The 26,913-nt window shown below is 33.9% G+C and overlaps 2 protein-coding genes across 3 annotated transcripts in view; both read left to right on the top strand.

Moving 5' to 3' along the window:
- The first annotated feature begins 179 nt into the window (after nucleotides 1-179).
- On the top strand, nucleotides 180-5,271 carry LOC105346563 (uncharacterized). 2 transcript variants are annotated; one of them, XM_011455188.4, is made up of 5 exons: nucleotides 180-327; nucleotides 2,287-3,076; nucleotides 3,375-3,543; nucleotides 3,901-4,106; nucleotides 4,254-5,271. In XM_011455188.4, exons 2-5 carry the CDS (start codon nucleotides 2,294-2,296, stop codon nucleotides 4,536-4,538), a joined length of 1,443 nt encoding a protein of 480 aa, XP_011453490.2. In that variant the 5' UTR covers nucleotides 180-327; nucleotides 2,287-2,293; the 3' UTR covers nucleotides 4,539-5,271. The 2 variants fall into 2 exon arrangements, with proteins under 2 accessions (XP_011453490.2, XP_065935197.1); XM_066079125.1 differs by lacking the exon at nucleotides 180-327 and adding an exon at nucleotides 401-753.
- A 12,482-nt stretch (nucleotides 5,272-17,753) lies between these two features.
- LOC105328196 (atrial natriuretic peptide receptor 1) overlaps nucleotides 17,754-26,913 on the top strand; it is a 39,327-nt gene continuing 30,167 nt past the window's right edge. The window contains exons 1-2 of the mRNA XM_034482719.2: nucleotides 17,754-17,939; nucleotides 24,329-24,430. Coding sequence (XP_034338610.2) covers nucleotides 17,759-17,939; nucleotides 24,329-24,430 — 283 coding nt within the window. The 5' untranslated portion in view covers nucleotides 17,754-17,758. The remainder of the gene's footprint in view (nucleotides 17,940-24,328; nucleotides 24,431-26,913) is intronic.

Below are 26,913 nucleotides of genomic sequence, written 5' to 3'. Positions count from 1 at the left end.
GCTTATTAAGTGATAATATTATCCTAATTACTGGAGATGAATTAAATTACTCACACTTTTTTGGGGGGGTTAATATCGGTCTTGACATAGCATATACATTGTTTTCCCAAATATTGTTATTTGTGATTGCGCTTCCTCTTTGATATGCCTGGCCCCTTACAGAGTGCTTTAAGTATTTGTATACAAAGGGTTCGCGCTGGTCGCATGCCTAGTCGGTACGGAACTATTTCCATGGTCGACAGCACTTGGCGACTCGTCAACTTGTCCATTTTCACAGGGCCACGCTTTAAATATTGGAAGGGAACTCCCGATGTTGCCCAAATACCGGTAAGTTACATGTTCACGTCCTCATCTATTTATCCTAGATTTCGAAAAAAAAAATCTTTTTGTGAAAGAATGCATCAAAGTGTTCGTTATTTTTTATATGATATACAGGATAATGCTATGCGCGTGTTGGTAATATACGGTGTATTTATATGATCATTATATTGTCTGTCGGGCAATAAACACGCAGTAATATGATATTGCTTTTTTGTTTTATTTCTCCATGGACGTCTTTTATAATGAAGTGCGTGTAATAATTAATAGGTTATCACTGTATTTTATTGTTAATTAAAAGCAAACATTCCTGTGCTATTAGTACAATGCTCCATGGATTTACTCGCGTTTAACGAAGAAAATAATCGATAGATTAACTGAAAAATTAACGATTTAATCGGATAGGGTTACTGAAACTTGTCACCCACTGTATAGGTAAGTATACGGATATGTAAGATTTTATTGATTAGGGCGTTTTTTGTCATAGGTTTACAATGGAACAAAAAGGCCAAGAACAATTCGAGTAATTCAGACAACCCTTGTGTTTAGGCAAGGTTTGATAAAGTTAAAATGCAACAAAAGAATAAACGTATGTCATTTTAATATGCTCCTATTTTTTGCAGTAGTGGGTTTTCGGGCCTGGTATTTATTCCACACGCCTTCTCATAACCACTTACAACATAATTTTAAAAACCTCATCTGTAAAATAGAAGAATTTCCCTATGCAATTCATTTAACACGAAATTACCCCTAATTGACTGAGGAACCTTGTCAGAAAAAAATGTATCGCTTTCAATAAACACAAAAACTAAAGTAAATACCACTAACAGACCATTTGTATTTTCTTTGTAAAGTGTTTTTACAACACACTTTTTGTGTTTCATGATCTGTCAATTTAAAAATTCACAAATCCTATTTCGGCGTTGATCTTTCAATCCCACATATTTTGAAATGAGTTTTTCTATTTGAGGTTTTTTCGATTTTCATTCTCATAGAATCTCACAATAAACTTTGTCCCGAAAGGTTGTGGTTGGATCTTCAAACCTTTTACGTCCACCTGCGTTTGAACACCGAAAAGTTAAAATCCTATTTAAATACTGTCGGTGATTCACTGGCTAATTTGTAGTTTGTATCAACAACGAATAGTGACTGGCTTCGACCTTTTATCATCGAGTGTGATCTTTCAATTGTTGGCCGGTGTAAATAGTTTTCGCTCACCGCATAGACATACACACACATTCATTCTCTCTCTCTCTCTCTCTCTCTCTCTCTCTCATTGTACACCAGTCGTTGGTTCTCTCTCAAACGCATTTTGTATATACTACTCATTAATGCTTATAAACCGTTTCATTGTCTATTTATTACACTGGGGAATATATATTTGAGCAAACTAATTGCTAGTGCAAAGATATATTGATTTTGTATAAACTTTCATTTTTTGAATTTCTGAAGCCAGTGAATTAGAAATAAAAATTAAAATAGTTTATTTATTTTTTTAAGAACCAAGTTGTGTATTTTTCGTAAAATCATTGAATTATTCTTCATACAATAAAGAGCGAGCTCTATGGAACTGCTCAACCTCGTCTAGCAATAGCTTACACGTACACACGGAACTTGCGCGAATAAACTAAACTGCACTCAAAAATCACACTAAGTCCGATTAATATGTATTAATCTATATACAAAAAACAATTCCACATATTTTCCCCAAGAGCGGAGGAGTAATTCCCAGGAAGGGGTCCTGTAAGTAGAGAATAGGGATTTGGATTACGTTTCAAGTTAAACAGATGATTGTTAATATTTGCATTAAATCCGCCTTCAATTCATTAGATTAATATTCAATATCATTGAGAATTTCTTTCTGTGTAGGCTAAGCTTCCATTGTTTATTATAAAGTTGTTACTCCTTAAATCTAAAATTTATATATATATATATAATAACTTTCATACTTGTTCAAAATCAATTCAGATAAGAGATGTCTGGGAAGAAAAAGCAAAACGGCGGCCCCGTACCTTCTGGGCAAAAACCGCCGAGTAAACAACACGAAAGCCGCGAAACAGACATTAACCAAAATGACCGAATAGCTGTGATGGAAATAATCAAATACTTCAAACGTGAAAGACATCAAATAATGGCGATGCTGAAGGAAAGCAGGGAACATTTTGAAACCTTGGAAATGAACAAGCGCTCAATTCACTCAGAAGTGGATGCAGTTCGACAGGATATTAACAAACACTTGGATACCCTTGAAGCCAAGCTTCGGAGAAACTTAGACGAAATTCATAAGGAGGCTGCTAAGGAGTGTCAATATCGCATCGCAGAGTTAGAAGCCCGCCAAAGTGCAATACAGGAATATCAGCGAAGACTTGAAAACGTGATCAAATTCTGGTCTCAGAGACGAGATTCGGATCTTAGTGCCATACAAACGTTCTACGAAAAGATACTTCAGCACAGATTGGACACAGCCAACAAGTGCTATGAATACGAATTCCAAATCAACGAGAAAATAGACAACTTGAAATCCCTTATTAAGCATTTCGGGAGCGTTCGATTGCACTGTTATGCGAACTCCTTCGATGATTCCGGTGTACGCGACATCCAAAGTCCCCAGTTTGACCAAAGTTTGGAAGACTGTACTGCGTCGGTGACAAATTCCTTCTCTATATGTGAGGACCCGAGTTCTGATATCGGAGGGTGCACTTATCTCTATAACGGACTTTTAATGATTGGAAATCGTCTGAAGAATTCATTACAACAGGTAGAAACCCATTACAGCATATAGACAACATAGCTTACCGATAAGTAGCATGTGGCCAGTATTTAAACGCATGACCTTTTAACTCCATCCTCAAAAACACCCCCCTCAAATTTTCAGATATTTACTCTATTTTGGGCATTATTTTTCCGTAAAAAATATATATAATTTATAAATCCCTCTTTTCATGAATATCATGTTGTTAATCTGGTGTACATGGTTTTTTTTTGTACGAAATATCGACAAGGACGTCAGTAGAATTATTATGTGCACGCTCATTGCTCTTCCTTTCTATTTTCAGTACGACCCAAACGGAACCTTAACCGCGGAATTGCCATTAGCGGGGAAGCCGTGGGACGTGTGTCTGGTCAATCCCTTCACAGTGGGAGTGTCCCTCCCCTCCAACAAGCCGTGGAACATGTCCTACGTGTCCACTATAGCTATCGTTGATACCATTCACATGAAGACAGGTAATTTCAAATACCGGAAGACCGCGAATTCCTGTACTACAGTTACATTACAGAGAAAAATACTTAGTGTGGTCTTTTAGTGTGGTCAAACACAGATGAGCAATATGACTTATTAATAAAGTAGTTCCTTATGTCGCTTCGCGAGAGATAAGTGGTTCATAATTGCAGGTTCATTAAATTATGAATTTATTTTAAAGCAAATATCCTCTATCTAATAAATCAAAAGCATTAAAAAAATGAAATCCTGAAGAAAAAAATGAACAGACAAGAACACACAGTTTACATGCACACTAAAAGAAAAATATTGCTTTAATAAACACGATCATTGTGTAGTACTTTAGTTTTCTCTTATTTTAGTCAAAGAAATCACGATTCATTCCAAAATCTACGGCGTGGCGTACGGCGAGGAGAAGTTTTACGTGGCGTGTGTGACAGAAGTGAAGATACTGAACCTGAAGGGGGAGTCGGTACACGTGATCAGGGTCCCTAACGCCTGTATCCGGCAGGTGTGTACCGACAAAGGGAGGCTAATGTTCTCCGACTGGAACCATAACTCTATACAGGTAGGGGGGAGAGAGAGAGAAAGAGTGAGAGAGAGAGAGATTCTTTATTCTTTAAAAGTTTAAACTGTGCCAAAATTTTGTAAAAATGTGAAAGAATTGGCATTAAATTTCAAGGCTGAACATTTCCTAAATTTAAATTTCTTGTAGTGCTTTGGTCGAGATGGTATCGAAGTTTTTACCTTCACTCACCCTATGATGAAGGGACCGGTGGGGATCTCCGTGGACTACGAAAATAATATCTACGTCACCAGCTTCATCTCCAACAATGTCCACCAGCTGACTCCGGACGGGCAGCTGAACCGAATCCTGCTGAACAAGGACGACGGAATCAAGGAGCCGAGGGCCATCTGTCTACAGAAGTACAACAACAGATTCGTCGTGTGTGACAGCACCGGCGTCAAACTGTGCGAACTACTCTCTAGTTCAACGTGACGTCACCAGAATACTGACATCATGTAGCATAGCAGCATGAGGCACGAATTGATGATTTGGCAGCAAGGATCAATTGCAGCATAGCAAATCATAAACGGAAACACAATGGAGAAATAGTAATGGAATTTCCTGCGCTCAAGTGCTACTTCATAGTGATATGCATATCCTGTACATGTATAACATACAAATGTATGCATGTGTTTCGTCAATTATGTGCCGAAGTAAGGGTTAAAAGATACTCGTATTAACCACAAAGTGTAGCATATATATAATACCTAGGTATACAGAACCACTTCTCCGTCAGAAACTAGTGCAGCATAGCCAGTAATATAAATAATCGAATGTGTAGCATATGTAGCATAATAAATCCACGCAGATTAACTGCAACGTGCAGTGTGACAGTATACATGTATAATGTGTATACGTCAAGCATAGCCGTTCATATAAAATAACCGTTAAATTTCATGTATTCTGTGTACGGTAATGTACCAGGTTTAAAGTTCAGCGTAGCTAAATATATGGATTAAGAATCTACGACAAAAAGTGGCAAAGTTTTATATGGAAGAATATTTGTACATGTATAAATTGCTGCTCAGTGCTGCTGAAGAAAGACATTTGTGAATGTGAAGTCATCTCGGATACTCAGGGAAGATAATGATTTGAATCGTTCTTGAGAAATTTTTTTATACATGTATTTACTTTATTCAGTGCATGCAATTGATTTGCTTTTATCTTAAGCTTGACATTAAATTATTTTTAATAGAATAGAAACTTTTATTATTCTTTTTTTTTTTAGGAAACAAAAAATTCGGGATCTTCTTTCTTTTTACACAGTAAGATTTCCGGGAGACTTCAAACTTAGTTTGCAGATCAAACATGATTCAGAAATAAATGATTTATTAGTACGAGTGGATAAATGCACTATCAAAAACGGATATTTTCCATTTAAAGATTATAAATGCAAGATATTCCTTTTGATGTGTAAAATTGAGGCACAGATCAAAAGTAGGCTGCTAAAACTAATGACTGTTCCTGGAGGCCGAGACCTACATATTGGAAAAAAAATTAATGATCATGGAAGCAACAGCTGATTTCAGGTATCTCAGCATATACCAAAGGTAATTGTGATGATAAAAAAATCCAACCAAGCCCGTTTTGCAATTATATATAGCAGTTGTATTCACTGCTATATAAAATTACAAAAAGGGGCTTGATTGTTTTTTTTTAACGGAACATATGTTTAATTAGGTCAGCCAATTGCAAAATAAGCTTTGAAATTCAAGCTTAATCTTTTATATCAGATGTTTTGCAACGATATATTGTTTTTTTTACTCAACACGGTAAGATGAAACTGAAAAGCGTGTAAATTTTTGAAACCGACCATTCAAATAAGTTCTAATAGTTTAGAACCCTCCATAGTATTGAAGCTTTATTTTTTAGCTCACCTGAGCCGAAGGCTCAAGTAGGCCTTTCTGAACAAGATTTGTCCGTAGTCTGTCGCCGTTGTCGCTGTCGTAAACTTTTCACATTTTCATCTTCTTCTCCAGAACCACCGGGCCGATTTCAAACAAACTTGGCACAAGGCATCCCTGGGTAAAGGGGATTCAAGTTTCTAAATCATCGGAAAGATACTTTGGATATGACAACTTTGATTTAAAAATTCAAATTAATATGCATTTATCACACTCTGGTTTTCACCGTCGTGATGTTTTGTTTGGGGAAATTAGCTCAAGGATTAACCTGTGTCTATTTGCAATGAACTTGCTTCCACAGCACCTGATCGAGGAATCAAAATCAAAATCCGTAGAAATTAATTAAAAGATGTTTATTTCGACGAGCCGCAAGTTGGAAAGTGACCAAGATAATGAATGAAATACACAAATAATAATACCATGTTATAAAAATCAAAGAGATAACAAAAGTACCGTAACACAATTAAAAAAAAGTAGACTTAAAAAGAAATCAAAACAATATCGAGCATAGCGCTTACCTAAAACATGATCCCTAAGTTTGAATATTGTCGATTAATAATAAAGTATCGAAAAATATGATTAAATAATGACTTAAACTTGTCTTGTAAATTTAGCGGAAAAAGTTTCTATTTTCGTTTTTGTTTATGCTAACTTATTTATCTCCTCGCGCAGAAGAGTTCTATTTAGCAAGGCGCGGTAAAGTTTAAATAGACGAAAAGTTAAATCTTTAAGGAATAAATTTTAGAATAGAAATTAATACGCAATAAGCATAATTTTAAGTGTAGATTTAAAAGATTACAAAGTTATTTAATTAAGGCGGACATTTTTTTTAACGAATAACAATTTAACATTGAAGTAATGAAAGAAATTTAAAAACTATCTAATTTTAAAATTGGATTAAGGTATTAAAAAACTATTTCAAAAATATCCTTAATTCAAAAATAAGTAATAAAAACCTTAAATGAAATTTAGCTTAAATAATAAAAAGAATAAAACTGTAATTTCAAGCTAACCTGAGGAATCAAAATCAAAATCCGTAGAAATTAATTAAAAGATGTTTATTTCGACGAGCCGCAAGTTGGAAAGTGATTCCGTAAAAATCACTTACCAACACAGTCACTCTATGGACTTGAAATTGACCAATCAGGTAACTCATTTTAAAAAGGTTAACGCCGAATTTCGGCAAAATTTCTTTGATGCCTGACACTGTTACACATGTAGCTCAGCCAACAATTACTCGCATTTCCGCAAAGAAGACCTGTAACAAAGACAGGATTAACTTGAAGCCGAAACAAAATAAATAAGTTTATCTACGTGGAATTATGACCTATAATTACGTATCAAAATTTAATAATTGAAATTACATGTATTTTAATTAATTTATTTCGTTTAGTGCGATGAAATATCCCATACATTCTTTCAACTTAAAACGGTATTCTTACATAAATCTTATTTAGACTAATTTTCACTCCCAAGGTTTACTCGCACATCTTATGTAACATATAGAATGTCATTTTACATCAAAGAATTTTTGACAGGCTGTTAGGTAGTAATGTAAACATTTCGTTTTTCGGTTTCTTTGGAAATAAATTCTTTGGCGCATTAGCTTGACACTTCGAAATTCCACGTAGATAAACTTATTTATTTTGTTTCGGCTTCAAGTTAATCCTGTCTTTGTTACATGTCTTCTTTGCGGAAATGCGAGTAACTGTTGTAACACCTTTTGGGCTTAGCTAACAGTGTCAGGCATCAAAGAAATTTTCCCGAAATTGGGCGTTAACCTTTTTAAAATGAGTTACCTGATTGGTCAATTTCAAGTCCGTAGAGTGACCGCGTTGGAAAGTGATTTCTACACTGTTATAGTTAAGTTTAAATTGATAAATATTAAACTTTTAAGGTAGTAAACCTTAGACATTAATTTGTAAACAAGGAACAGATTGTGTTGTAAGTCTGTATGAATAGACTGATAACTAAAGAAGGTCAATATATATAGTACTAGTCGAATTGAAAGTGCACATCGCATTAAAAATTTTGTAGTTTGTGTTCTCTTAATAAGATAAAAGATGAATTTTACTAGTTCAAAATACAGAAATTTCACTGTAAACATTTTAAATTAAAAGTATTACAGGTCAAGACCCTCTCTTTCAAAATTGTTCGATTGCGTTGTTTAAGAAGTAAGAAACTACTAGACAACATTGAGATGGTGAGCATCTTAACCCCGCTTAAATAATGGACAATGGGATGAAAACTGAAAAATTTTTCCAGCTGGCATAGAACTTCTGATTCAATATCATTACCCCTTACATACAGGTATATTTGTTTAATATGAGCAAGATTAAGGCAATTGGAAATAGTCTAGTCTTAAACTGATTACAAAGAGATCCGCTATGACCTGCACATTGAATTGGTTCAAGGTCACTGTACGCCATCAACAAAAAAGCTCTGTTTTATAAGTAAAGAATTAGCCAAAGAGGGCTAAGTGGAGAGTATTTACATGCTCTTAAAAAGGATTTTTTTGTGATCCGATATAACCTTGACACTTGACATACGAACATCATTCTAGGTCACTGCATACCCTTTGATCAAAGGCGCCATGTGGTGAAGTATGAGTCAGACGTGAGCAAAGGGAGTGAAGATATGTTCCGGACAAGGATTTTTCATACAATTCTGCTATGTCCTTCATATCTATCTTTAAAAAAATGATTCAAAATTCACTAAACATCCTTTATTCGATAGTTCTGTTTATTTGAATTATGAGTCAAATAGGGCTAAATGGAAAGTATATATGCTCTGAGCAATGGTCTGATATGACGGTGACCCTTAACCTACAACCTTTATTCAAGGTCGCTGCACATTCTTTGACCTCAGACACTCTGTTAATGAAGAATGAGCCATGTTGGACCAAGGGAAGAGAAGATATGCCCCAGACAAGAATTTTGTATACAATTCTACCATACCTTAACCTTAACCCTAGAAACACGGTTCAAGGTCACTGCATACCCTTTACAAAAAGGCACTCTGTTGGGTGAAGTATGAACCTGATTGGACCAAAAGGAGAGAAGATATGCTCTGGACAAACGATTTCGGACGGACAGACTCAATACTAAAGGGCGCCTGCAGAGCGGAGACCTAATTAGATAAGGTAGGTACATGTATGTTAACGTTCTTCAAAATGCTATTGTGTGGTATGTTTAGAAATAATTTGTTTTAATAGAAATGTAAATCTTATATCGTAAATTAACTTTAATGTACACATTTATGTATTAAGCAAATTTATGATTACGGCAGATATGTTTGCTTATTTGTAACTTTTTATGCACATGGTTACACTAAATATGCATTTATTTATCTTTTTCCTTTAACTCATGTTGTTATGTGCTATAGTCTGTCCCACTGATTCCGTCTCTTTTTGACGAAGTTTAACGAGGATACACATGCTTGTCAAAGAAGAACAGTTGAAATCAACACAAGGGGAAAAATCCAAGATTTCTTCATTGACACTTCGTCTGTTTTTACACAAAGAAATTAACATGAACAAAACACAAATTTTTGAACTCTATCATCCGGGCGTTTTCTTGTCTTTAACAATCATGAAAGCAAAATTACCGCACACTTTCTTTCTTTTTTTTTATTGTGTATTCAAACCTGAGGCATTTAAATAAAGAAAATCTGGACTTTTGTTTTATTCTAATGGATGAACGTAGTTTGGGCACAAAGGTGTCGTCGGAGGCCCTAAATTCATTGGTCCTGATTGGTTTTCCTTTTATTTTCCTCACGTGTCGCACGAGATTTAGTCCGAGGTTGATGGTAAAAAAAATAATGAGTGTAATGTAAAATCATACGAAGTAATAGAAGTTCTTTATATGTATGATATTATTAATTTAGCGATACAATTAAGTGTAACCAAGCACCTAATGTGGCACATGTTATTATGGTAACGACTCATGGGCCTCCAAGAATATTCATGATTATCGATATATTAAGCAAAAAACAGAAACTTGGGACATAGTACTCAAGAATAAAGAATACTCTACAGAAATTGTGCATTCATAAAATACTGCTGTAAAATATTAGATTCTTATAACTGTATTGTTACGAATCATTATGACAAATTGTTTGGTAATTTAAAGTACAATGCGAAAAAATAATGGGTGTCTATAGCTGAAATTTGTTTTATTGATTTTAGTTTTAACGACATCTGGAATGCAGAAAGATGCAGTATTTATACTACCAGTGAATGTCATTAAACAGAAAAGATTTCACCACGACGCAAAAAGCATCACTTATATATAACAAAAGAATTGACCTATAGGGGAGATCGATTTCCCGGAAAATATCACTTGTAAAAATCAAAGTTCATTTGACATTTTCTATTATACTTTCATGTTAAATACTGAAATCTGATTTGGTTTGGCAACATACTTAGCAACAGGTAGCACTATATAAATAGTGCCTGTTTGGGAGGGTAACAGTTGAAATCGACACCCCGAGAAAACCATTGTCAACCGACGCGAAGCGGAGGTTGACAATGGTTTTCGAGGGGTGTCAATTTCAACTGTTATCCTCCCAAACAGGCACTATTTATTTTGTTATACTGAATGTCTTAATTTTTAAGAAAATTTTACTGCTTTTATATAGGAATAACGCGAATTCTACAGCGAACCGTACGCGCATAATTTTCGTGCATGTAACAATTTTTATTGTTATACTTTCATGTTAAATACTGAAATCTGATTGGTTAAGACGCAGTTAATAATATTTACTATTACCCTCAGCGTTAGCAACGCACTTGGCGACGGGTAACATTAAAAAATGTTACATGCGCGAAAATTATGCGCGTACGGTTCGCTGTAGAATTCACGTTATTCCTATATAAAAGCAGTAAAATTTTCTTAAAATTTTTAAAAAAGACATTCAGTATAACAAAATAAATAGTGCCTGTTTGGGAGGATAACAGTTGAAATTGACACCCCTCGAAAACCATTGTCAACCTCCGCTTCGCGTCGGTTAACAATGGTTTTCTCGGGGTGTCAATTTCAACTGTTACCCTCCTCAACAGGCACTATTTATATACTGTTATCCTCCCAAACAGGCACTATTTATTTTGTTATACTGAATGTCTTAATTTTTAAGATAATTTTACTGCTTTTATATAGGAATAACGTGAATTCTACAGCGAACCGTACGCGCATAATTTTCGCGCATGTAACAATTTTTAATGTTACCCGTTGCTAAATGTGTTGCTAACGCTGAGGGTAATAGAACGGATTATGAACTGTGTCTTAACCAATCAGATTTCAGTATTTAACATGAAAGTATAACAAAACGAATTGTTACATGCGCCAAAATTATGTGTGTATGTTTCGCCGTAAAATTCACGTCATTTCTGTATAAAAGCAGTAAAAAATTCTCAAAAATTTAGATATGTAGTATAATAAAATAAATAGTGCCTGTTTGGGAGGATAGCATTTGAAATTGACAACTCTCGCGTCGGTTGACAATGGTTTCCTCAGGGTGTCAATTTCAACTGTTACCCTGCCAAACAGGCACTGTTTATATACTGTACGAATTTCTAAATTTTTCGAATTTGCATTTAGAACCTAGCATATTGCGCTTGTAATTTTTAAATTTACCTTCAAAGTTAGCTAAAACACAATTTTTTTAACAGTAAAACGGTCTATTTCTGCATGAAGTTTGGCCTAGAAGTCCATCAGGGCAGGCCTGCCGTTAAAAAATAAACTAAGATATTTTTTTTATAGGTTTAACCAAAGGAATAAATAAAGATAGGAATTTTTAGGGGCACCCCTGCCCTGAGGTCGAAATGCAATAAACCTACAAAGAATTTTAAAACTAATTTGTATTATAGTGGTTTATATCTCGTATAAATAATTTTGTGCATCACCTGTAAGGTTTGAATAGCTCAGTCGGTTTCACCGCGCTGTTACTTACCACACTTTTGAAGGGTTTTTTGTATCCTGGTTTGTTTCCACCTGTTGGTATGATTAATAGTTTTTTAAGTTATCGGTTTGTATAAACACCTTTTTAAAATTTTTAAACATGATTGTGCATTTTGTATTTTACCTCCGATTTTCTTCCTTTAATGCACGCTTGCTCATCAAATTGAAGACATTTATGAAAAGTATGTACTGAACTGAAAGCAATCAACCCTAACTATACCTTAGTGTAAGCACGATTTGTTTGAGGACAAGAATCATTTACTCTGTGTTACTCAAGACATGTGACACGTAAAAAAAAATCATGCCGAGCAAAAACTTCGAAGTGGTATGCTGTTTCATCTTTTTGTTCAGAAATGCTGACATCTGAAAACCGAATTCTGCAATTGTTTCAACAGCATTGCTATAACGTTAGGTGCCTGTGGTTCTGTTCTATGTTTTGGTTTAAGGGATTTCAATTAGAAGAACAAAAAATGCACCAATCAAAAAGGGATATTCCAAATTGTATACTTCTGCCCTTTCTTTAACAGATTGTAAAGAACCAGAATCAGACTATAGAGAGATTTTTTTTTAATGAATGAGGTCATGTGACTTTTTAGTTGAATCGGTAGTAGATGAGCACCAAACAAATTACAGCTCAGTTAACGTTAAAGGAAAAAATCCAGACCGACTTTACTGTACTCAATAAATTCAATATGGCAGCGATGGGTACTTTGTGTATTTTTTTAAATAGTGGTTATTATTTTTATTATAAGAAAAAATATATAAAGTCAGGAGCTTATAAACAGAACACCAATTAACAATAAGCGGTACTAATTTTTTAATGAATAACTGACAATACCCTGTTTTCAAGCTCTATGGCTACATTTCAGTATCGACACTTCTTAAATTTCATTTTTAGCTCACCTGAGCTGAAAGCTCAAGTGAGCTATTCTGATCACATTTTGTCTGTCGTCCGTCTGTCCGTCCGTCTGTCCGTCTGTCTGTCTGTCCGTCTGTCCGTCTGTCCGTAAACTTTTCACATTTTCAACATCTTCTCAAGACCTACTGGGCCAATTTCAACCAAACTTGGCACAAATCATCCTTAGGCAAAGGGGATTCAAAGTTGTGAAAATTAAGGGCCACACCCGTTTTCAAGGGGAGATAATTAGAAATTAATGAAAAATTTCGAGAAATTTTCAAAAATCTTCTTCTCAAGAACCAGAAAGCCAGGAAAGCTGAAACTTGTGTGGAAGCATCCTCAGGTAGTGTAGATTCAAAGTTGTGAAATTCATGACCCTCGGGGGTAGGATGGGGCCACAATGGGGGGTCGAAGTTTAACATAGGAATATATAGAGTAAATCTTTAAAAATCTTCTTCTCAGAAACTAAACTGCCAGGAAAGCTGAAACTTGTGTGGAAGCATCCTCCGGTAGTGTAGATTCAAAGTTGTGAAATTCATGACCCCCGGGGGTGGGGTGGGGCCACAATGGGGGTCGAAGTTTTACATAGAAATATATAGAATAAATCTTTAAAAATCTTCTTCTCAGAAACTAAACAGCCAGGGAAGCTGAAACTTGTGTGGAAGCATCCTCAGGTAGTTTAGATTCAAAGTTGTGAAATTCATGACCCCGGGGGGTAGGATGGGGCCACAAAGGAATTCGAAGTTTTACATAGGAATATGTAGAGTAAATTTTTAAAAATCTTCTTCTCAAAAACTAAACAGCCAGGAAAGCTGAAACTTGTATGGAAGCATCCTCCGGTAGTGTAGATTCAAAGTCGTGAAAATCATGACCCCCGGGGGTAGGGTGGGGCCACAATGGGGGGGGGGGGGGGTCAAAGTTTTACATAGGAATATATAGAGTAAATCTTTAAAAATCTTCTTCTCAGAAACCAAACAGCCAGGAAAGCTGAAACTTGTGTGGAAGCATCCTCCGGTAGTGTAGATTCAAAGTTGTGAAAATCATGACCCCTGGGGGTAGGGTGGGGCCACAATGGGGGGTCGAAGTTTTACATAGGAAAATATAGATTAAATCTTTTTTTTTAAATCTTTTTCTCAGAAACTAATCAGTCAGGAAAGCTGAAACTTGTGTGGAAGCATCCTCCGGTAGTGAAGATTGAAAGTTGTGAAAATCATGATCCCTGGGGTTAGGGTGAGGCCACATTTGGGGGGGGGTGTTAAAATTTTACATAGAAATATATAGAGTAAATCTTTAAAAATCTTCTTCTCAGAAACTAATCAGCCAGGAAAGCTGAAACTTTTGTGGAAGCATCTTCAGGCAGTGTAGATTCAAAGTTGTGAAAATCATGATCCCTGGGGGTAGGGTGGGGGCACAATGGGGGGGGGGGGGTCGAAGTTTTACATAGGAATATATAGAGTAAATATTTAAAAATCTTCTTCTCAGAATCTAATCAGCCAGGAAAGCTGAAACTTGTGTGGAAGTATCCTCAGGTAGTGTAGATTCAAAGTTGTGAAAATCATGATCCCTGGGGGTAGGGTGAAGCCACATTAGGGGGGGGGGGTGTTAAAGTTTTACATTGGAATATATAGAGTAAATCTTTAAAAATCTTCTTCTCAGAAACTAATCAGCAAGATGATTCTTTATAATTGTTAAGACTTTGGCTCCAGGACAATTCCTCGGCCTCACAAGAAGGTTCAGAGTTTGATGTAGATTAATATCCCATATATAAACAATTGTAAAGGATCTTTTTGAGAACTGCAATACTCAACATGTGATATGACTATAAAATTGAAGCAGGCAGCTATTTTTTCATTAGAATCTTTTGTATTACTGTATTGAGTTATTGCCCTTGATTTATTGATTCTTGATTATTTTAATTAATGCATCCACTGTTAACCAATTATTGTGATGATTATTTTTATACAATAATAAATATTCAATGTATATAAGTTGTTCTGCATAAGTAGTTTTGGGTTAGGCCGTATTAGTTTGTTTATTTTTGATTTCCAATTTTTAGATACTATGAATTATTTTAGGCCGGCACATATATAGGGACAGTGTTTATTGAATTACAAGGAGTGACTGTTTGAGGTTGAACTTGAACAGGCATGGATAGATTGAGTGTGTGGACAACCCTGCTCTATCTAATCTTCGTGTTTTTTAACCAATGATACAGAGTGTGCGGTCATTCCTGCCCTGTATTGCATTAATACAAGTGTGCGGTCATACCTGCTTGTGGTGGTAGTGGTGGAGGACTAGTGTATGGTCATCCCTGCTGGTGTTCTGGCCTTTCTAGCAAGTGTGCGGCACTCCCTGCTTGCGTTAGGTTAAGCTGTTGGCACAAGTGTGTGGTCATCCCTGCTTGCGTTATCCCTGTTTGCGTTAACGTTGGTACCTGTTGAGTTGCATAGGTGTGCGGTCATCCGTGCCTGCGTAACATTGAGTCCCTATATATGTGCAGGAGCGGTGATTAAAGTCTGCTCTTGTAAATATTGGCAGCAATCAGGGCTATCCGAGTTCCAAGGGGGAAAAATGGATTTTATATATATAGGATCTACATTTATTATTGTACATTGTCCAGATTGTTTGTATTATGACTCCATTAAGCTGACTTTATCATACCTATTGTTCCTCAGGTGAGCGATGTGGCCCATGGGCCTCTTGTTTAATAACTTGCAATTTTTATACACCAATGAGAAATTAGCTGTACATGTAAAAGGACGTATATACACTAACGGGATTAGCAACTTCTTTACCGCCATGTTTACATTCACTTCCGAAAATATCATGTACGTCTTGAAAAAATTTTGCGTTATCCTCCCACATTAAGGACCACATCGCGTATAACATCCGTACCAACGAGAGACATTTATATATGAACTTGATTGTCAATCGTAAAATAAATTAAAAAAATCTCTATAGAAACATTGCTTCTGATTTATGAAAATGAATGTATTCTTGTTGATACTGATCTGTTTCATAAATTTTGAATTATCATGTTCAAAACTGAATGAGATATAAGAAAAATAAATACCCGATTTTAACGTCGTTGTGGACGCGGTATATATGAGAATTTAATCTTCGTAATTATGATCCTATATGGGAATGAAGTAAAATAAAAATTAATACCAGTGTGATATACATTATGAGAACTAAAGCATAAGAGTTTACTGTATATTGCCTAAGATCAAGAAGTGGAACGGAAATCGATATGTTTTCTGTAAAGACATAAACCAATGCCGGCCTTATAGGTCAATTCTGTTGTTATATACAAGTGATCCTTTCAGTAAATGTTCATTTTACGGACATTTTATTACACAACAGTACTTATCTTACAAACCTACACTGTCTTACAAAGCTGTTACAGTAGTACATTTTGAAAATATTTTCTTAATTTAGATTGACATCTTCCATCCTTGCTGTTCTGACTAATCGTTTGATAAAACCCCCAAAATATCCCAGAAAATGTCTAAATTGTAAAATAATAATTGTGTGGAAGATCATCCTGGTATGTTTTTCGTTTTATTTATAAAAAAAAACAAACCCTTCAGTGTTCAACTGTTGTGCAACTTTGAAGCTCATTATAAACAATCTTGCAATTAGATTAAATATAATGGTGCTCAAGCATTAAATAATTGTATAATATAAATAGTGCCTGTTTGGAAGGAAGGGTAACAGTTGAAACTCCTGACATCCCGAGAAAACCATTGTTAACCGACGCGAAGCGGACAATGGTTTCCAATGACACTATTATGGTTGGTATCATGAACTGTTTATTATCACACCCATTATTTCACTAATTATCAAAACTAACTATGTCACTCTTTGTCAGAGTACAAGTAATTCGGATCCATTTTCGCTTGCAAACACGTGACTGTATTGTATCTAGAAATAACTATGGAGATAGTTTCAAACATGGAATAAAAACAAATAAATTTGAACCATTTTAACAGGCGCTTGGGCTTTGGGTAGGTACATCAAACAGCAATGTGACGTAAGGCTGTCTATTTCATTGCTGGCCACTCAGCAATGGCTTTTTGAAATCAACAAGATGTGTCTGGCTCTTGAACTCAGACTACGCAATATCTGTGTATATTTCACATGAAACTAGCGTCTTAATTTGACGCAAGTAAAAGATAGTTACAGCCTACTGAAAGTCCAAGGTCTTGTTAAAAATGGTTCTAGCATACATAAAATGAAGGGGGAAAACGATACTTTGCTTACTCAAGATCAAGGAGTGCAACAGAACCCAGTAAGAGTTTTCATTCACCGTGATAACTTTTTTTTTTTTACATTTATTTACGTTAAGGTGTGAGACTTTGTAATATATTTCCAGTTTTTATCCAACAGTCAATCTCTTAATACATCGAGGGTTGTTTTTTTCAAGGTCCCTTGACGTTCGGCCAATCGAGTTTGGCCTATAATTACAGTTTACTGGAATAACTATTGAAAGATTAAACTAGCTATGTAATTCAACCTAAAAAAAGATATATGAAACATAAATTACACACAAATGGAAATAGAAATAAATTCAGCAAACATGCTTTTTAGTGTTATTTAAAAGCATGGTCATGCACAGTTAAAAAAAAATTACATAGTCGTTCTGTCATGTTGTAAATTTTGTATTGACACCCACCCAGTAAATTCAAAATTTACAACATGACAGTTCTCTGGATCTGGAATAAAAAAAGGAAAGTATGATTATAAACGAATCGCCGTAGTTCTGTCATCAATAAGAACGATGAAACATGGTAACATTCTTAATAAAAAATCAATATCGATATAGTCTTGCCCGTTCTGGTATAAAAGCAGGCTTAAGGCAAACAGGCGTAATCAGTTCTTCATCCTTATAGGATGATGCGCACCTGCATATTCTGGTCCCCGGGTTATGCGGCAATAACTTTGATGCTTCTTATAGGAGACAGTTCTCTACATGGCCATACAAGTGAATCTTCGACCCGAATCTTAGTGTTATTGCCCGGTCGCAAGGGCAATTTCTTGTTCCCTTTTGGAAAAGAACGAGCAGGGGCCGCAGGTATGATCATAATTAAGTTATAATTTTCAAAAAAAATTTAAATCTTTGGTCAGTCACTGAGTACATTATTTTTCGTATCATGTCTCTCGTTCTTCAAGATGTCAATGAATATTTACCCTCTAAAAATCAAGAAACGGCTAATAGGTAGCATCACGTCATTTTCATCTACGTCTTATTCATAGATTAATGTCATGTTGTAAATTTTGAATTTACTGGGTGGGTGTAAATACAAAATTTACAACAAAACATGTTGTAAATTTTGTATCTACACCCACCTAGTAAATTCAAAATTTACAACATGACATTAGATATACATGTAATTAGATATAATTCTATTTATAACATAAATTACACGGATGTAATTTGCTGCTCAAGAGAAAAGCGTGAATATGGTTTATAAATTTCTGTAGACCATATTTTTGGAGGAAAGGGCAAAATGTGTTTGGATCTGATTGAAGGAAAATTGTATTATTGTCGTCCTGAACAACAGTTCTGTCACATATGACATTTCTGACAGCAGTTTGAATCAACTAAATTTATGCATGTGTAAAGACAATAACCCATAAATTAGGAAGTTAGGAGAAATGCAACTTCTAATCATAAATTGCGCAACGTATTACATGCATATACTCGTAGAATAAATACTGCAAGTGAATAAATACATGTATCTTAACAGCTAAGCAGAGTTCCGGATCCCCTCTTAAAAAATATTTGTTTTCCGGGGGAATGTCCGAGGCATATAATTGGTAATTTTACTGTTTAAAGTTAAGAAATTAGAATTTTTCAGGGAAAGGGGCCTCGAACCCCACCCCCCACCCCCCAACAGATGCATAAAAAGAATGTTCACATCGACATAAAAATTCGATGGTGTGTTTCAAAGTGCTTCAAGTCAACTTGCTCAAATTTTCCCTTATACATAAAAATGCTGCAATTTAAACAACCAAATTCTGAACGTTTTTGTTTAGCCTACACGCAACATTATGTACACTTATTGCTGTTTCTGCGGTTAATACGATGAAATGTATAATATCCACCAAGTCCGGAAGGCGTAGGTCACGTGCAAGTAAAGACTGTACAATTATTGCTGTTTTTGAGGTCAATACAATGATTACGCTAACAAATACATTAAGTACATGGCAAGGTGAATATTGTACTTTGAGAGAATAAAAATCATTGTATTGATTAAATAACCTAGCAATAACTTTTTATTGTATTATCCGGCAACGAATTGATACATATGTGATTAGTTCGAAGTCATTGCCGAACGCATTCATAAACGCAATATTTCATTGGACGACATGAAAGATATACAATTGGTGTTGATTTTTTACACCATTACGAAAATTTAGCTCCCCTATAGAAATACAATATTGACCGAGGTGAATATTGTAATTCGGTGTAGGTGACCATAAAAGATTAGTACTAATTGTTTTATCATTATAATATGAATTAGCGACATTTCAAAAACTTTTAATTTAAAGTCGAACAAGTTAAGACACACGATATTTTATTGGACGACACGAATAATGAAAATTTTAACCAATCGTTGATTTGTAAATTCCTGGTCTATTTTAGACCAATTTATAGAGAAAAACAAATGTTACATTCAGTGACCTTATAGGTCACGTGCCGATGAATATTATAATACAACATAAGATCGAATAATTTAGTATTGAAACACAGCATGAATGTTTTGACAAACTATCATAAAAATGAATTTAAGGTAAGGTTCTATTTTTGCCAGATCGTTGGATATCAGCCAATCAGATAGCTAGAAAATTATCAGTCATTAAAATATTGACATAACGTCCGGCAATGATAACCAATCACACACTACTTGTATACCATTGCTAATTATGTGATTTTATCCACTGACCTTTATTTATGTTGTGTACACATCTATTGTATTATATTTTTGTCTTGGGTGAGGGCGGTCTAAGTTATAGAACTTGTGCCCAATCCCAATTGTATTTTTGTACAATAAAAAAACGTTCAAATCAACTCAAATCATACCATTTTAAAAATCCCCGATCTATTCTTAGTCCAACGTAAAAAAAAAAAATGATCATATAACAAAACTTTTTTTTTTTACTATAGTGTTGAATTTCAGCCAATAAAAGAGTTTAAGAATTTATTAATCATATACATATATATTTTATTGTCATATACATGCATCATCAAAACATGGAGATGACCGTGGGGAACACTTTTTGAAAACAAAATATTGTTTTCCTAGTGTTGGTAATCATTTTTCTGAGAAGTCGACATAAAGATCCGAGAAATTGACATAAATATCTGACAAGTAGAGGCAGAACTATGCAGTCACTTACGGGGTCGAATCTTGAATTTAAAAAAAAATGGATACTTTAATCCTTTTGAACTATAGTCAGATTGTAATCCACATCTCTGGCCAGTCATAGAGTGCGGGATATGCCAAATACTTGTGTTAGTTCAATAAGGAATAAGGAATCATTTTTTGAGTATTATAAGGTGATAATTTCGGTCGGGGCGTGATCAAATCCAATAAAGCCCGAAGGGCTTTATGATAGATTTGATCACGCCCCGTCCGAAATTATCACCTCATAATATTCAAAGAATGATTCTTTATTACTTATATTTATATAATCTTAAGCCATCGAACGATTAAATATTTAAATATAAATAAGCAAACCCCACTGGCGCCTCAATTTGGCGTCATTTGTATTATGGGTTATATAGTACAAAATCAATACGTAGTGTTATCACAGGCAAAGACTCTGGAAAACGTAAATATATAGGAATAATGACCGTTTTGAAGAATTCAAATCATAGCTTTACCCTCTTAGGTCCGTCAAATGTTACTACTGTTGTTGTGATGTGATTGATTTAGATAAAGTAAAGCCAGTAAACAACTTTGGTTTGAGTGCGATAGTATTGCTCGGGTTAGCGATGTGGCCCTTGTGTATTTTCCCACGGAGAAAAGAGGGTAATTTATCATAATGCATAAATTTCAAAAGATTCGAAGAGAATGTGAGGGGAATGATTTTATTTTGTTTGCTCTGCCATTTGATAATATATCTCTTGGATGAATCTAGGTGTTTGAAAATATTTCATCAATTATGCATGATCAGCAAATGCTGATGCGAAAGATCAATTCCATTAAGAATGATTTAATCTGAATCGAGATGTATTAATTATCTGTAGGCAAAAACGTTTACAGCTTAATTGTCACTCATTGGCGGATCCAGGGGGGGGGTTCCGGGGGTCGGAACCCCCCCTTTCTCTGAGACATATGTTTTTTTTGAAAACTTGTAATGCCTATTTAAAGGCAATTTTTCCCATTTATACCATAAATACTTTAATTATTTCAAATAAATGCTTTTAAAATTGCTCATCTAAAGAATTTCTTATGCGGGTTATGCTATTTTTCTGGAATGCTAGCTGCCTTAATACCTGAATCACAAACGAAGCCTTCCCAACCCCCCCAACCCCCCATGAATCGGAAATTACGTTACAAAAATACCGTGTAAGGGGTTTATATGTAAACCATTATGTAAATGCACAACTTTTCACAACTTTCTTGAATATGATCGCATCTGTACTAGTGCCGGGTGATGTTGCGCACCCATTACAGAGGTCACATCAAGTTCCCTGGGACGACTATTGCTTGTACCATTGTATTACACATGTACAATCTATTCAGCACATTAAGTATCCCCATTTTTTGTCATATCCTATCATTTAGACCTTTATTTAAGAAGGCAATCAATAGAAATCAAAATCGATAAATAGTTTAGAATTTAAACATCAAAGACATAAAAAAATTACCAAAAAATTTATATTTATAATAGCTTGTCGTAATAAGTCTGAATCATTTTTTTTTTGTTTTTAGTGTTTCTTTCTATTAAGCATAAACGTACGTTCTCATTGCTGGAGACTTGTTTTTTTTTCTAAGGCTAGAAATTGTGCAAATCGTCCTTACCTAACCCAAAACGCTTAATAAATGCAGTGCACTCTGATATTAAGATAGGTATGAAATACATGTAGATATTGACGAGATAACTGTTAATTAAATTTACGCATGGAAAACGTTCAAAAGGCCTTGTTTGTTGAAAAATAATGAATTTTGCACGTATTGATTATCATTAATTGGAACCCCCCCTTTTCCAAATTGCTGGATCCGCCTCTGTCACTGTCTACAAAATGATAAAGGACGAGAGACCGATTCAGACTTTTGTTTTAAAAATTGGTATATTCCGTTTAAGCTGTAATTCTTGAAACGAAACAACCACTCCTGTTTGTATTATAAATCAAATTTTCCTCAGCAAGAAGACTATTTCTCATTATTTTCGACGTAGATGGAAATAAAAAAAAATCACTTACGATATCCTGACCATATTGAGTTATATACGGGAATGAGTTCAAAAGTGCCTATTAAATAAGACTGAAATTGTTTTTTGGATATTTTATGCCAAATGTGAGCGTTACAGTCGATCAAAATCACTTAATCGGGAAAAGGAACATTGACTTCGCGGCTTACCTCCCTTGCTTATGACGTCAGTAAGACCCAATAGCCTTATAAAACTACGTTGTGAATACAAATATCCATGTCATTTTTGCAGCATTTTAAAAGAAAAAAAATACTATTTTATATAAAAACTTGTATAAATATACAATAATCAACCATGTCAGTATTTTTTCTCTCAAGAAATGAAATCGTGTGCGTTTATATTTAATAGCGTGCATGTACATATTCAGTTTCGAGACTGCACGGAGAATGAATGATTTTCTTCATAGATCCACATGCAAGTATAATATAATTTTAATATATGCGTGTATATATGTTTTATTTCGATCTTTTTAATGAAATTGACAAATTCAAAAATAACTGATCGTTTTTTCCCATTTGCACGTTCATGCAATTCATTAAGATTTTTTTTCTAAACAACTTATAGGCCTCGTGGTGCCTCATTCGCTTCACGATTATATTGTTTGTTTCGCTTTCAAATTCACAAATATGTTACCATTTATTATTTTTAGTCTAAGAGAAATTTCTTTAAATGTTTTGTTTTTGAAAAGTGTACTTGTATGTACGGTGTTTTGATTTTACAACATGTATGTGCGGTGTTTACTCACAGATCCCTAGCCTCTATCTCACTTTCTTCCGCAATGTTTTCTTTCGTTTTTTTTTTTATCATTATTGATGCTTGTACTTAATAAAATCTGTTGATTATCTTCACATTCGTTCACAACCATTTAAATTTTTTATCAAAGAACCGATTTATTTTACCGATACATTTCTAAATCCTTAAATGCCATATTTCCGCGATCTAATTTAATAAAACGTTAATTAATACACGTGTACACAAAGTATTTTCTAATATAAAGATATTGCTACATGTACATATCAATAAGTCAGAAATTTATATTATTTCAAAATAAAATTTAAGAATAATTTGCGGCATTTTATAGCAGCTCTTAAATACAAACTATGTACACAATGCCTCAAACATTTTCATTGGCCTGCCTTATACTTTTTTTATGTGATAAAATAAATCAAATCAATTAAAATGCGTTAATTCCCTTTAAATGTAGCTCAGTTGTTGATGTTGGAGCATTTCTTTTGTTAAATTCCCACTGCAGTACGGGATCTTCCTCATGATTTTACTCTGGTGAGAAGCTGATATTAGATTTATTCATTAACGATCGACCAATCAAAACTATGTCATATGTAGGCTACTACGAAATCAAATGATCTCACTTGAAAAGAAAGACACGTTCATGTATGCAAAAATTACTAAAATTTAATCGATAAACTACTGTAAAATTACAGTAATTTTGATGCATTGTTAACATCGGTGGGTCTGTGTGACGTCATAAATCCACAAAATCAATAACGATAAGCGGGGAAGAATTTTTTCAGGTGCTCAGTTTTCACGGTTATTTCTCAGTAATGCAAAGGCAAAAAAATCTTACATCACGTATTTTAACATTTGTTTATACCAAGCCTTATATTTATGAAAGAAAATCATAGTGTTAAAAATCGTTTCATACGACCTTTAACAACATTCAACTCAAATGCATGCGAGATATTTATCAAATACTCTATTGTAAAAATAGATAATAAAAGTTCTTTGACCTTTAAAATGGCGAATATTTTTTTTTTTAAATAAAAAAGTTTCGTGTCCAGATGGTTGGATGGTCCTGACCACTTTTAGGTTACATCAATCTTCTTAAAAAGGAAAGCTTTGTACACAAAATATAGGCAAAATATTCAAATTCCAAAGCTCAAACAATCAGTGTTTATTGACTAAAGATTAGCTTATGGCTAAAATATCATCAGTAGATCTGATGGTGAATTGGTTGACCATCCAAGACTTCTTAACCTTCATGTATTTTCTGTCTAACAGTGAGCATTGCTGTAGAGGATATTGAGAAAAAGGGGATCATGGAAGAGGGTTCCATTGTTCTGGACTATGTGGACACGCAATGCGAAGGAGTCAATGGACTGGGTAAGGATTAACGAATATACATGTAAATCAGAAAGAACCTTAAACATATGACAATTTAGTAAAAGGTGGTATACTAAATTGCTTAATACTTGCCAGTCTTCGATTTTCTGAAAACAAACAAACAAAAAAAACAAAAATTTATGAATTGCATGTATGTATGAATAATTAGGTTTGTGGCGCCGGTTTTAGTGCATTTTATTAACTTATTTTGTGATTATTATCCCACGGTCCATTAGTGTGGGTTTTTTGTAGCAGAATCCCGAATCAATATGTCAGTAGTGCTATATTCTCGTGTTTACTGAAAAATATTGTTTACAAATCACATTTACATATTCATACACTCATGCAATTCATAAATTGTTTTTGTTTGTTTGTTTGTTTTTAATTTAGAAAACTGAAGACTGGAAAGTATTAAGAATAAATTGTAAACAATTGTTTAAAAATAACATTTAAATTTTTAAAAAAAAAATGAGTAAAAAATTATGAAAATTGAATATGTTAACTTAATACAATGTAAAACATTCAAGTTTATAATTCTACGTCCATAACCATTGAATTCTTAATATTAAAATGGTAATTGAAATGGCAGAAAAGATTTTAATTTTAAATAAATGAACGCAACGTATTGATTTCTATCCAAAATTGTCAATTTTTTTTTTTTTTTTGCATTTTTGTATAAATATTTGAATAAACAATTCTAAAAGAAAAACAAATAATTTCAATAGATTTTATAGAATGTTACTTTCAACAAGTTGGACCTGAAAACCAAAGGCTGAATTTCATTCATAGCAATTTGTTATGCTTTTTCGTTTAGGTTAGATTTGAAATCTACGAAATTTGTTAAGTCGTACGTGAAAAAGATCATCAGAAAATTATGATAATCTCCCTTGCGCCGAACAGTATTTCAACCAATGAAATAAACGTAAATTTTCACATCATGTATTTTCAACCAATCACAAAGGAAAGGAAGTGCACAATCCGGAGACTGTAAATTATTTCAACTCTTTATACCGTCTTCCAAGGAAGACGGTAATAATGTGATCCGTCATTTATAACGCCACTGCGCACGAGTACGGGAAAACCCAGCATTGAAAACACGATGTAAAAACAGTTTGTTAAAAATGGTTACAAATAAAAATTACGTTTTTCACGTCTTTAAAAAATTGGATAATTCTTATATAAGGTGATACTCGAAGCATTATTATTCCAAAATTCATTAATGTGGAACAATATAAACTGTTAATTATATGTAATAAAGATGAAATATGATTTGAGCATCATCGACACGGTAAACGGAGTAAATATCTCTCTCCCTGATTAGGGATGCATGTACTGGTAGTGTTTATTTATTCTTTATTTTAAAAAATCCTCTAAACGAAAATCCACTTTTTTTTTTTTTTTTGGGTATATAATTGTTTATGTAATATGTATTTAGAGATAAATGTACGTCGATAATCTATAGATATGCATAAAAATACCCTGGCTAACCCGGAGGACAAACACATCTACATACAGTCCATCACATGGTCCCCGGGTGTAGCATATATACACATAGGCAGACCCTAAGTGTCTAGGGTATACAATAGTAATCACAATATATTTATTAATGATTTAAGTTTTGATGAATATTTCGATGATTTTAAGTACATTGTAATGTAATTCATAACTCTAATTAAGTAATTCTTTACATATTCGTTTAGACTTTTAGAGGTTTCATTTTTTTCTTCAAATCTACATAACATCTTAAATTTGTAAATTCTATAAGCAACATAAGATATAATATTATTCAAAAATTGTACCTTGAGGTTATTTTCATAATAGAAGCCTATGATTACATGTTTCCACACAATATCTAAATGCAAAGTCGTACACAGTTTTGTCCATATGTCTTTGACATTGTCACATTCAAAAATAAGATGTTCAACGTTCTCTGTTGTGTCTTGACAATAATCACAACATCTGCTTGGTCTTAACTTACATTGATGTAAAAATAAATTGCAACTTAATATATTATTCAATAATTTGTAATTAAATTCACTTATGTTCTTATCATATATGTTTTTAATTTTATTAAAGTATATTCTTTTCCAGTTTTCTTTTTGAACGTTAAACATGTTCTTATAATAAGATTTATAAATGGGTTTTTGGAACTTAGTAGTCAACAAATTTTCATAAAAGAATTTACATTTTTTGTCTGTCATTGTATGCCATCCTAAATGAAATGTATAACTTTTCTCAACATTACTTTTTGTGTATTGACTACAACTCATATCAAAATTCACACATTGTTGTCTTATTACGTTTCGTAAAATATTATATTCACATAGCCAATTACATTTTTTCAACAAAATATCAGATAATTCATTTAGTGTTTTCATTTTGCCATCTTTCTTGAAAAAGATCCACTTTTAATTTATAACTTATAAAGACACGGAACACATGGAGCACGAACCTGTGGAAGCGTATTAGTGCCACATATGCAC

The sequence above is a fragment of the Magallana gigas genome, chromosome 3 (genome assembly GCF_963853765.1).
Source record: "Magallana gigas chromosome 3, xbMagGiga1.1, whole genome shotgun sequence".
Lineage (NCBI taxonomy): Eukaryota > Metazoa > Mollusca > Bivalvia > Ostreida > Ostreidae > Magallana > Magallana gigas.
The sequence above is the reverse complement of the archived record's forward strand: the minus strand, read 5'-3'. Positions and strand labels throughout refer to the sequence as shown.